Below are 13,450 nucleotides of genomic sequence, written 5' to 3' on the forward strand. Positions count from 1 at the left end.
TGTCCACATTGGAACGTACGGAGCACGTTTTGAAATCTTTCCACTCTGGAGCCCGGTTCCAAAAGTGATCGGTTTCAAGCTTGCCGCCGTGTGGATAAACTGCCCAAACGGTAAGAAACTTGTGTGGATACATTGAAGTTTTCGTGTGGTTGGGGCCTAAATACAAACACATTAATGACACAATGAAAGACACCTGGACGATACTTGAGCGGCTGGAAGGTGCTGATTGGCTGATGAGAACAGGTGGCTATGCTTTGATTACCAAATGAGCAGACAACACATGAACATGGGACACATGAAAATTGGACAAAACATGAAACAAAACAAAATGAAAGGAAATCATACATCCCGACAAATATGTAAAAAAACAAAAAAACAAATTGTGGTTACATCATCCTCCTCAACGGTTTTTCAAAGGTCTTGGAGAGGCCATAGTAAATATTATTCTGTTGTGGTAGGAAAGGTTGGAAAACTATGTTAAAGAACGTGAATGGATGAGAAAATGAAAGAATGGTACCGGATGGTCTCTTGTCATATTCATGACAGGTGTTTTCATTTTAATACAGTCTTGTAGCGGAACTTGAATGATTCCGCATTAAAGCACTTTAAGAGGAATTTACTGTAATTTGTCCAATAGCACAAATGTTGTATGTTGCTCATTTAGTTCAGTTGAGGTTCATTTGTGTCATCTTGGGATCTGAAAGTGTCTGAAACTAAAAATGTTCATGAATGTCTTGAGTGGCCCAAAGCGTTTTTCCTTTTTTTTGGGCAACTTGAAAAGGTCAATGTGAATCAACGTAATGGACTCTGCCATCCACGCTTCACTTCCAATCTACGCTGCGCTGGCTAGAAATGATTGGATATGTTGCTAAGCGTAGCATCAAGCGGCTTGAGTGCATACTACTTTGTCAACACTTCCTGCTGTTTAAATGAGTTTCACTTGGCAGTGAAAACGAATTAAACTTGTGAAATGATGCATCTTAGGTGTTTACAACCATAGTTTTTACTTCCTTGCAAGCAGTTACCTGCATATTGTTTTCTGTGTGTGTGTCTTGGTGGGGGTAACTGTGGTAAACAAGGTTAATCGTCACGGAAACCGCGGAGCTAGATGGGATTTATGAACTGCAAAAGCCAAATAACTGCAGGTCTGTTTGGTGGCAACTCTTTGTGTGTGTTAATAAGGCTGAAAGGTTAGAAGGGCTGCTTGCTTTGCTTCCATTTTGTGCATCGCGCTCTCATTCATCATCATGTTAATGCTTTGTAAGGCCGCCTGATACTGACATGACAAATAGTCGCATGGTAATAACACACTGTGGTGGCGGTGGTGTGTAATCACCGCTTCACAGGTGTTTGTCCACATGTATGATGCTTGGGAAAGATTGTCTGTGTGTGTGTATTAAAACCTGTGTTAAACAGTATAGCTTGGGGGGTTGTCTGTTGAAGCCAGCTTCTGTTTCCACGTTTCACATACACTTCCGGTTTTGGTTTCCGATGTAGCCTATTTCCTAAATCAATACATTTGTGAAATTCAGGAGCCATTAATACTTTTGAGGAGGTTTGCCAATATATGGATGCGCTAACTTCTGTTTACACGAGTTTGATTTTGATTTCCATTGTGGCCCATTCAGACATTAAAACTACTGTACTTTCCTTGATAAATTGAGAATATATATGTTTAATATTTTCTCAAAAGCAGATTTTCTGTCACTTGGATCAATAAATCAGAAAAAATTACGTTTACTTTTAAAAGGTAAATTTTCTTATTTCTACCGCAGCCTGTTTAGGCATGTTAGCAAACTCCCTTGATTGACAAATTAGGTAAACTCATCGTCAAGTCATGACTTTTTTCAGGTCAATGTTTAACGCATTTGTTTAAAATGTTTTAAGTGTCCTAAAGACGTATTTATACGTTTTTTATGTTTTTTTTATGCTAGCGCATACAGAAGGCTGTGATGCAGCCTCTCAACTGCAGAGAATGGTTTAGGAAATTGCAGTTATTACAAAAACGGCCAGCAGGTGGCAACAGAGCAAGAGATCAACCAGGGCCATGTTAAAAAAAGCTAATTTACCCACAGTTCTGAACAAATTTGTGAATAATGATGAAACTTAGCTATACTCTAATGTTTATTGCTGCAAAACGGAAACAGTTAGAAATATACAGACGCTCCCCACCTTACGAACGAGTTACGTTCCGGACGATCGTTCGTAAGGTGAATTTGTTCGTAAGTTGCTTCAGTGCTATATTTTGTATTATAATTTATGTTTAAAGAGAATACGTACAGTACTGTACTACGTATGTTAGAGAGAGAGAGCGAGAGACACACACAGTATGTACATGTACGTAATAAGATAAATAAAATGAAGTTTAACTTACTTTTGGAAGATGTACTCGATGCTTAAGGAGATGATGGAGGAGGAGGAGGAGGAGGATTTTATATCATGAGAGATTCTTCGTCGTCGCTGGAATCGGCTTCAAAAGTTATTTCCTCCTTCATGGGGACCGGCGTTTCTTCCTCCTCCTCCTCGACACGTTGCTGAGCCTCCAATGAGCTCTCACAGCGCCAAGCGTCGGCATTAGCGGCGGAAAGAAGCACTACGCGCAATACAAAATCTAACTTACAGAATCTCTTCCCGAACATTTTTCGACATACTGTACGCGCAGAAATGTTCGTATGTACCGTTGTTCGTAACTCGAATGTTCGTAAGTAGGGGAGCGTCTGTATATATATTTTTTCCTGATGAAGAGAGTTCTTTTGGTAGTTCTTTGGTTCTTTTGGTTCCATGTTTTCATAGCAAAAGAACACAATATTCTGTGGGAATTGCAAAATCAGTCAAAATCCAGTAAAACAGCCAGGGGCGAAGGGGGTTGCTTCAGTGAAAATGGCTGGGAGTGAATGAGTTAAATAGGCATTTTTTCCCCCTATTTTAATTCTCACCACAGCCCATTCAAAAGGATAATAGGTAACGACCAATCATGGCTCACCTGTTTTCTGGGTTTGGTCAGCAAACTGAACCATGATTGGTCTTTACCGACTTCCTCAGCACAGGTGATGTCATCTTCAGTCAACAGCAAGTGGGAAAAAAATATTTTTAAAGGTATTAATTGTATGCTAAAAATAATGAAGTTATCAAATTAATTCTGGACAAAATATTAGCTTTTTACTGCTGGAAATGGCTCGAGTCAAGTATCCCTTTAAGCCGCTTGGTTTAACTTTCACGCGTACAGTAGAGGTCTTCAGTTCTTCAAGAATCAAAGGCATGGCGCCATCTTTGTGATAAAAATTGATTCAATGTATTTATCGAACTCCAAATACCCCAGATTCCCTACTTCATCCTGCCCCCCCTCCCCAAGTGACTGATTGTTTTTAAGAGGCTGCTTTAGTAATAAATCATTTACTGCAGCGTCATTGCAGCACGGCCTTGCTTTTTTCTTCCCCCAGTCGAAAATGTGCAGAAAGGAAATGGGAGGAATAAATCTCTTGCACGAAATGGCCGCGCTGAATTGCAAATGTTATGCAATATAACACAAATCTCCTAAATGAGAGACCCTGAGGGGGTTTTGTGCTCGTAAAGGCCCTGTGAAAGGCGAAATGGGAAAAACATCCAAAAGCGTCAACTCCCACTCTGTCGTGGGTCATCACGGATTTTTAAGCGAACATTTTTTATGGGATTTTACAGTATACAGGCAAGTATTAATTGTGCGCCTTTAAGTGTAGTAACACAACATACAGTGCAGTACTGAGCTCCACTGAAAAATATGTAGCATAATGAAGTACAAGAAGAAGAGGCAGAGAAGGTTCCAAAGAAGTTTCAGCAAGTCATTATTGTGAGTATTGTATGTTCTGTTTGTATGTGTTGCTGGTCCATGTTCACTGCAAGACCTATGCTAATTCACATTAGCACGTCTATAGCATTTTGCATATATGTTAGCATTATGCTAGCTGACATATTTGGGAATGCAATTATATGGTTTGCTTGAACTTAGTGGTATTTAAATGAATAATTTTAAAATCATTTTTGTTTAATAGTTTTGTGAGTTTATTGAGACACAAGCCATTATTGGGCTAATTGACAAGTTTTGCAAATAATGAACAATTTTTCTAATTCTTGAGCTTTTCATTGCCACTCTCAGTTGAAGCTTACTTTAGGATTAAACATACTTGTAGAACACAAATAATTACATGTGTATTTAAAACAGCTGCATAACTTTTCCATAAAATCTGCGAGTTTCATGCTAACACATAATGCGAATTGCCCCAGACAGGTTAACAAATAGCATCAGTCATTGTAGCTCACCTGGTACCGACGTTCCCAACGCAACAAAGACCACCGCTGTGACCGAGTCCTTCAGGCCCACAGTGCAGCCAAAGTGACACGCCAGGTCGCCTGTAACCACACATTCACGTGGAAGTGTAACATTTGGACACACACTCAGTATACATACACATATACATGGCGTGGTGACGTACCTATGACGGCGGTGAGCAGCCCGATCATGCAGATGGACACGACGAAGCACGCCCAGCCGTTCCAGTACTCGGTGGGCGGTACGAAGGCAAACAGGACTTTCCAGAAGACGGTGAGGAAGTGCATGACGTAGTCGAAGCATGACGGCAGCTTCTCCTCGCCGCACTCGTCATCATCGTCATCCTCGCCTGGACGCATGCAGAAAAGGACAGAGAAAAGTTGAAGGAGACAAATATTGTATAAATACAAGGTATAATAATGTTTTCATTTGAAGAAAAAAAAAAACGCAATAAATATGTGGGTAATGTAAATAATAATTTAAGGTTTAATGAGATTAAATACAATTAAATTAACATAAATAAAATCAATTTAAAAACTACAAAATAATAATAAAAAATTACATATAAAAATGATAAAAATATTAAAATACATACATTTTGAATCAAATATTAAATAATACAATTAAATTATTTTAATATACTAGCATAATAATAAAAGTACAATAATAATACCACTGTGTTTATTAAAAAAGGAACGTGCTATAAATAATACAGTATTAATATTAAAATATATGAAAAATATTAAGAAAAATACCATTAATAATAATAATAATTATAATGAATGTAACATTAAAGAAATTGATAGAAAATATATTAAAAAGCTGACACTAAAATAAGAATTTAATAATACAGAAGTAAAAATAAATACAAATAACAGAACATAAAATACATTTAAATCTATATTTTTAATTAATAATTGGAATAAGTTACCAAAATAATACAATATTAAAATACAAAAACATAAAAAAAGGTTTCTAAAAAGCGAGTGAAAAATACTCAACTCAACTTTATTTATAAAGCACTTTAAAACAACCATCACTGCATACAGAGTGCTTTATGTGGAATAAATGTAGTAAAGACTGATAAACCAAAATAATACAAAATAAATTAATAAGTATCATAAGTACATAAGTAAATGTAAAATAATGGTAGACTACTAAAATTAATTAAATAATAATAATGCAAATGCAATGGCAATCAAAAATAATAACTCTAATATAAATTAAAATGAAGATATTTAAAAATGCCCCTTGAACAATTAAATGAATAAAAATATGTTTATTCTTTCTTTATTTCTATCATTTTTAATGGATGTTTGCTTTCGTGATACATGTGACGTAGCATATAGCTATTCATCAGAATAATGCTGCTCTGAGCATTTGTGCCATCACGGAACATACTGTTACTTAACTTCCTCCACCTACACCACGTTGTTCCTTCGCTTTAGACAGCAAAATCATTGAGACTTTTATGTGGTTAAAAATAAATGTTTCCTTTTTCAAAGGGTCAGCACACAGTGGCTAATCTACTCATTAAGTATGTATTAAATGGCCAGTAGAAGGTCAGCCCCCCCAGTACCTCTGTGTGTTAATTATAAGGGTGCGCCTGTCCACTGGGAAGCACCAAAATAGAGTGGAATATGATCTGATTGGCTAGAATGTATTAAAAAGGTTGATTTGAATGTGTGATGATCTTAATTACTGCGCACATTTCACTAAATATACTCTATTATTTTATAATGCTTTACATTTATTTTCACATGATTTTTTTTATATGAATATTGTTTTACTTTTTAAGCTTTAAACATCTCAAACTTGTAGCAATGTTTATTTTAATTTTATTTTTATTTTATATTCAGTATCTGCTCATCTGAAATTCTGATTGTTTTCCGAGATGGCTTGGCAGCTCCAATTTAAAGCACAAACACGAGCTGCATCTGTATGACAGCAGCCCTCTACTGCGCGTGTGTGTGTGCATCTGACTTGTGCTGACATGCTCATGTTTATATTCATGTGACGCCACTCCTGTCAGGTGTCCTCTAGCACACATGCGCACATACACAATCCCCAGATAAATACTGTAGGTACCATTAATCTGATTGTTTCTAGTAAACAAAGCAGCCATTCATCAGTAAGAGCAGTCAGTCAATCAATCATGCCGCAAAAACAACTGACATCATGCGTCAGTCATATTTGTACAAAAAAAGGACAATTTTGGACCAACCATATATTTGGTGGCACCACTTACTGTATATGATGGGTGGCATGGTTGAATGATACTCCTGTCCTACCGAAAGGCTCATCACCGACTGATTGGAAACCCTTCAACATCTCCTTTGTGTGAACACGTGTGACACCCACTCATTTAACTGATTGGACGCCATTCGTCAATCAAGTCACAGAGACGTGAATATTGTAACTATAGTGGACGTGGACAAAAGTGAATACTAAATTAACTAGACATAGTGCAATTTCTGCAGAAATTGCGTGGGAATGCTGAAAAGCTGAATGCCAAGATTTGAAAGCATGTGCTTATGAAGTAAATTGAAAGATGAATTACGAAAATGTGGTCCAAGCGGGGTTTGACCCAGGTGCTCCATGGTGGAAAGCAATTGCTCCAAACACTGAGCTAACATGACTTGTTTGAAACCATGGCTAATTGTGTATTTATTTTGAAAAGTGTCATCTGATGCTGAAAACTATCATGCATTTAATCATTATATATATATATCCTGGGAGGTGTGAATTTTTGAAGCAAGTTGAAATTTGAACGGATTGAATTATGTGGGAGTTGTTACGCAGCAAAAAAGTGTCGAGAATAAAAATCACAATAACATATGTGGGAATGCTTCATTCCCACAATTCAACACTTGGTTGATTAATTCATTAAATGAACAAGACTGGAATCGTAGTAGCATTATATTTCGATAAACGAGAGGTCGAAGAACACATCCCTGAGGATCGGATCTTTTCTTCTCTTTCATCTACAGGTGATGGGCAGATCATCTCAATCTATTCCACAAAGTCTTCCATCAATTACCAAATACAACCTCAGAGAGGAGGGCCCTGGCCCGGCCATGATGCCTTGGCTGAGTTTGACACTTTAACCGTCCCGGAAAAGGTAATTAACCTCCCACATTGCACTTAAAGCAGCTAATGAGGTGCGGAATCCACATGAGGGGAGGAACTCACAGAATCTCAACAACAACAACCTTAAATCCAATTGGCTTTAGGTTTGAAAGGCTTGGAGAAGCAATTAGATGTCACTTATATGTGGATTTAAGAGAGCAGACCTCAAACAAGGACAACAATCCTTAACATGTCTCAGGCAACAGTCCAGTCCTGTAGGTGGCGGGAATATTGTAGCTCCATCTGTTGGATCTTGAGGGTCACTTTTGGCTCCAATGCAAGCAAACCAAAATGGCGTAAAAGCGAAGAAAATACTCCTCTAAAAAATATATACAGTATATAAAGCGCCATCTGCTGGACCTGGAGTGTCACTGCATGACTTGGCTCCAATTCAAGTGGACTGTAACGTCCAAACAAACTACATACTTGATTTGTTAACTAACTAAATAAATAAATACATAAATAAATAGGTATTAAATAATTTTATTTCAGCACACGTTTTGGTGATGAAGTGATATTTTAAAGTAAAGGGTAAAAAGTAAACCATTGCGTAATGTCATACTTAGTTGAATTCAATAAGACTTTATGGTCTCAATTTGAAATATACGTACATCGATTTAGATTTATATATTGCTTGTTAGTAGGGCTGGCTGGGTTAAAAAAAAATATAGAATCGGTTTTCCTTTTCGAGCCTGATATTGATTCATAAAGCCATAAATCGATTATTTTAACATATTTTTTTCCTATAAATTCATAAGAAAATGTAATTTTAAAGGCCAAATTTTTTGGTATCTTACTGTTTTCCTGAAATGTAATGTTCACATTAATTAAAACATTTTTTTCTTTCATTTATTAAAGACCTGACTTAGTGCACTTGTTAGACAATTGAGTGATACTAACTATTGATAATGATATCATTGATAGGCAATTCAGCATACTTTTTATTTATATTTACAATTATCTAATTTAAATTCTGAAATGTTTTCACCTCATTCTTGCTGATGTCAATATTTGTGTAGCACTTAAATGTTTATAACACATATTACATATATTACTTTGATTAATTTATCGTTTAACCGGTGACTGTCTTTGCAAAATTTTATTTGTAATTTAATGTTTGTTGAATGTCTATCATGTCCTCGATATTTCAGAATAATTGATGATAATTGATGTTCCTTAGTTAATCAATATTGGATTGAAGTGAAGTGAATCGAATCGGGGGAGAAAAAAAAAATCAAAATGGAAGAACTTGAAATCAAATAGATTGAGGAAATTAGAATCGATACACAGCCCTACTTATTAGCACTACAACAAAACAATGAGAACAAGCAACATTTGAAGCTTTTGTGTTGGGTCCGATCATATGCATGTATAGAAACACATCAATTACATGTAAATGCACCAGAAGCACCTCCAAGGCTCAATCATCATCACATTAGATGATTGCTTGGCCAGGGTTCTTTGAATTCTCTACTGGTTGCCAGGCAACAACATCCTAAGCACACTTGATGAAGTGTCACCTCTCAAAGTAGACAGATGGCCTGACCTTTACATACATGTACAAACATCAGCCTTTTTCCAAGCTGTTGCTTTCAACATTATGGAGCCCTACAAAAAGACAATCTGTCAATCAACAGCCAATTCAAATGCACTTGAAAATCATTGGTGTATTATTTAAAAAAAGAGGCAGAAAATGGGTAGGTATGAATACATATAACATCTTAGCGAGTCGTACCTGCGCTCACTGTGATGGCCTCTATGAACTGGTCTCTCCAGCTGTTAGTCCCCACCAGCAAAGCCAGATTGGTCTTCTTTATAAGTTTGTCCACTGTATTCTGATAAAGATGAAAAGAAAAAATATATTTTCTTCATTCTGTGGTACACAAACTGTTCAATTTGGAAAAACATATCCCAAACCCCCAGTGGAGATTTGGGGGAATGTGTGTAAATCTTTCCAAAGTGAAAGTTGGCGTTGTTGTACATTATTAACATTTTCAATTCTTTATTTCATATATTAACCATGTTGAAATGTTTTATAGATGTGAAGTAGGTAAAATAGTGTTTGAACTCAGTATAATTTGACCTTAAACTATGCTGGTACACATTGTTTGGTCTAGAAGTTCCTTCTCAGTGTTCTGTGCGAAAACACATTCTTTCGTGAGAGAGAGCGCGCACTCCCACAACTCTACTACATTAGGAGCTGTCCAGTTCAACTTGTTTGTGAGATTTTGTTATGGGAAGAAGCACGAGAAGTGCCCTGAAAGTATATTTTGTCTTGAACACAGGTGCAACTGAGAATTCTGTTTTTGTAATCTGTTTTCGTCTCTTATATAACATATTTACTTATTCATGAGAGGAGGAGGAAGAGGTATTTTTCTTTTAGACTTGATTGTAATAAAAAGCTGGCTCTTCGAAGGAGGAGGGGCATTATTGATCTGAAACTGTTTGAGTTTGATTCAATGATGTGACTGGAGATCTCCGGAATAAATCATCCTGCGCAGGGACTCTGTTCATGTCTTATCTCATCATTTGATTTATTGGACACGCAAAAGTATGGATTTTTTACATACACCCTTCAGCGTATATAACAAAAATAAATTCCTTGTGTTGTTTCCTTTGCTATAAATTGTCTCTTTTTTTTAAATTGGAATTTGCTGTACAGTATTTCATGCGGCATTCACGTTATTATCTAATCACATGTATTAATGATCTCATCACTTGATTTATTGGACACGCAAAAGTATGGATTTTTTACATACACCCTTCAGCGTATATAACAAAAATAAATTCCTTGTGTTGTTTCCTTTGCTATAAATTGTCTCTTTTTTTTTAAATTGGAATTTGCTGTACAGTATTTTATGCGGCATTCACGTTATTATCTAATCACATGTATTAATTTCTTGCACACAGACTCCCAATTGTCATGACAACTTGAATTTAGACAAAGTAAATTTCTTAAAAGTTGCTCCTGAATGAATTTTCTTCACCTCTCCTTGTCCCTTTTCTGCTATAATTGGCAGCAGATCCCCAAAGTTTCATGTGTGCCTTTTTTTATTGGACTTTGGTGCAATATAATTTATGCCACAAGTCATAACAGCAAGAACACAAAAAACCCCCACCTCTGTTTGCATGTATGTGTGTGTTCCTCTGTGTGTGTGCAAAGCTTTATCTTTCCCCCTCCATGATCCATTCAACACAATTAGCAACCCGGTTCTCCCTTTAAAGTGCAAAGAAAGGAGGAGGATAACAGTCCCGTCGCTCGCTTAATTAGCACTGATGTGTGTATGTGTGTGGAAGACTACAATCTCGGTCCTTCAAAAATGTTCTTCAAATGAGCCTAAATTGGAAGGAGAGATTAGAAGACACGAAAAGGCAAGAATTTTGCTTCCCTTTTTGTATTCGAGTTTGTGGCAATTCAGAGAGAAATGTAAATCAAAATAAGAGATGCAGTTCCACCCCAGTCCTGTGAGTGGCAGTAATAGATAGATGTGGGTGGTGTGATATGGTAACAGAGCGTGTGATTCATGTTGGATGTGTGGGTGCACTATTTGGCAGGTGAATAAGGTCAGCAATCATGGCTGTTATTCGTGTGTCTTTCCTGCTCTCTGTCCGTCTCTCTGTCTGTCTGACTCTGACACACACACACACACACACACACACACGCGCACACACACACACACACACACACACACACACACACACACACACACACACACACGCCATGATTATGTGTACACTTGTCTAAAGAGTACGTGGGAGTAGAGCAATTATTTCCCATATACATCCTCAAGCTTTGTGACATTTTGTGTGATTGTGGAATGTGTATCTGTGTGTGTGTGTGTGTGTGTGTGTGTGTGTGTGTTGTGTATTGTCTTAAATGCAACAATCACAAAGCACTTTATGCCAGAAGCAAAAAAGTCCCTGGCATCACAAGATTGGAACAAACAACCTCATCTCACCACTTCATGGAGCGCACTGGCGTCATTGCTGCGTGTTGCCATGGCAATTACTTTTTCTGTTAGTTTAGCACTCTTTTTTGCCAAACATATTCACATAACCCATGGGAAGGCAAATTTGGTTCTAGAGAGCCGCAATCCTGCATGTTTTTGATGTCTCCCTCCTCGAACACAGCTGAGAGGCTCCTGCAGAACGTAATTATGAGCTGATGATTTGAAACACCTGGGTTGGAGGCAGGAGACACCAAAAACATGCAGGACTGCGGCTCTCTAGGACCGAATTTGCCTATCCCTGAGTTATCCACATCATGTTCTGGACATGGCTTCTTTTATTTATTTATTTTTTAAAATATAATTGTCATAATTCCGTATTTCTAACAATGTAAAAACAAAATGTTTGTTTCCTGAAATGACAAAAAGAGGAATTTGTATAAGGTTAGCAATGCCCCTGCTTGTTATTTGGGTCATGAAGTCAATTATAGCGGCGGCTACCATTTAAGGAAGTACGGTAAATATTCCGACCGTGCTCATTGATGACTTAGTCATCCTTACCTTGAACTCGTAGGACTCCTCAATGACCACCTCCAGTTTGACGTGATCTCCCAGCATGGGTCGACCCATCTCGGCGATGCGCCTCTCCTCCTCGTCCTTCCCTGTCAGAGCCTCTTCTTCCTCCGCAATCTCCTCCTCCTTCTGCTCCTGCTGCTTCTCCTCTGCACAAACACATCGCAGTATATACAGTATATACGATTTTAAGTGCGGCGTCTATTTGGAGAGGGGCTACTGCGCTAATGAGCTAACATATGCTAACAATTGAGTAATGCTGTCAATGCTAAAAATACAGTTAAATTTAGGACATCATGTTATGTCAAACGTTACGTACCAACCCCATAACAATTGCCCAAGTAACAAGTTTTAAACATTTTAATAGGATGAAAGATAATTGGCTAGTCACTAGCAAGTTAATGAGCTAGCATTCTGTGAGGACAACAAACAAAACTTTATTTATTTTTGTTGTGTTTAACAATACACAAGTAGTAGGAAACAGGTAAAAGGTTGACAATAATGTAGTAATTAAGCTAAATAAAAACAAACAAAACGTTTTAAAACATTTTAACACGACCAAAGCAAATAAAGCTAGTGGTTAGATTGTTGAGAAGTGTGAACTGTAACAATCAAGTCAAACACATTTTGAAACATTTTAAAAAGTGTAATCGTAAAGTCACTAGCAAAGAAGTTAGAAAGCTTGCTTTCTCTGAAAACAAAGAAAACTGAATCCCCAAGTTATTTTAACTTAATAATGTCTTGTCTAATTAACAATATACACAAGTAGTGAGTAACCGATTGACAATATATTTTGAATTAATGCCAGTCCCCCACCCCTTCTGTTCAGTTGTTAGCATAGCGTTAGCAAGCTAGCTTTCTGCGAGGCATCGAAAAATGAATCTTTATCTCTGATTTCACATTACATGCATATCATTTTGTTGCTTTATATCTTAAATAATAGAAGAAGTGGGTAGCGACAACGTCATAATATTTCAATATATTTATTAATTCATCTAGCTAATTGTTTTTATTTGGGTAGAGACTAATGCCTAACCTGACATAGGGCTAACATTTGCTTGTGATCGAATGCCTTTACAAAAATGTTCAACATTCTCATGTAATGTGAAATGCAACAACCCTGAGACAAGTATTATTAAGTAGCACATTTACACAATGTTTTAATAGGATATTTTAAAAAAAACTATGTTTTGCGGCTAGCATGGAAATTAGTAAGTGAGCTAAGTAGCTTCACCCGATGCTGTTTCAAATGTTCAATTAACTTAATTTAGTTGTGTTTAATGAACAAAATACAAGTAGTAACCTATGTAACTGCTTGACAACAAAGTAGTAATTAAAGTCAAAGCGCTGGTGGCCATGGTGACAATCGGGCCCTCTAGGTTATGCTGCGCCACTGTCGCCGCCCGTTTAAGCTAATAACGCAGACTTAACATGTCCACAGACGCTCATAGCGACCAAATGAATGACACGAGATGGCTGCGACAACCGCAGGAGG

General features: G+C 37.1%; 1 protein-coding gene across 5 annotated transcripts in view; it reads right to left on the minus strand.

The window, feature by feature from the left end:
* slc8a1b (solute carrier family 8 member 1b) overlaps positions 1-13,450 on the minus strand; it is a 143,921-nt gene that overhangs the window by 22,386 nt on the left and 108,085 nt on the right. For all 5 annotated transcript variants that reach the window (XR_013296207.1, XM_077582129.1, XM_077582128.1 and 2 more), the window contains exons 6-9: positions 11,944-12,104; positions 9,171-9,270; positions 4,470-4,655; positions 4,297-4,386 (exon numbers count right to left, since the gene is read on the minus strand). Coding sequence is in view for 4 of the 5 variants with exons in the window: in XM_077582129.1 (XP_077438255.1) it covers positions 4,297-4,386; positions 4,470-4,655; positions 9,171-9,270; positions 11,944-12,104 (537 nt within the window). In the remaining variant the exon portion in view is untranslated. The remainder of the gene's footprint in view (positions 1-4,296; positions 4,387-4,469; positions 4,656-9,170; positions 9,271-11,943; positions 12,105-13,450) is intronic.

Source organism: Vanacampus margaritifer, chromosome 12 (assembly GCF_051991255.1).
Source record: "Vanacampus margaritifer isolate UIUO_Vmar chromosome 12, RoL_Vmar_1.0, whole genome shotgun sequence".
NCBI lineage: Eukaryota > Metazoa > Chordata > Actinopteri > Syngnathiformes > Syngnathidae > Vanacampus > Vanacampus margaritifer.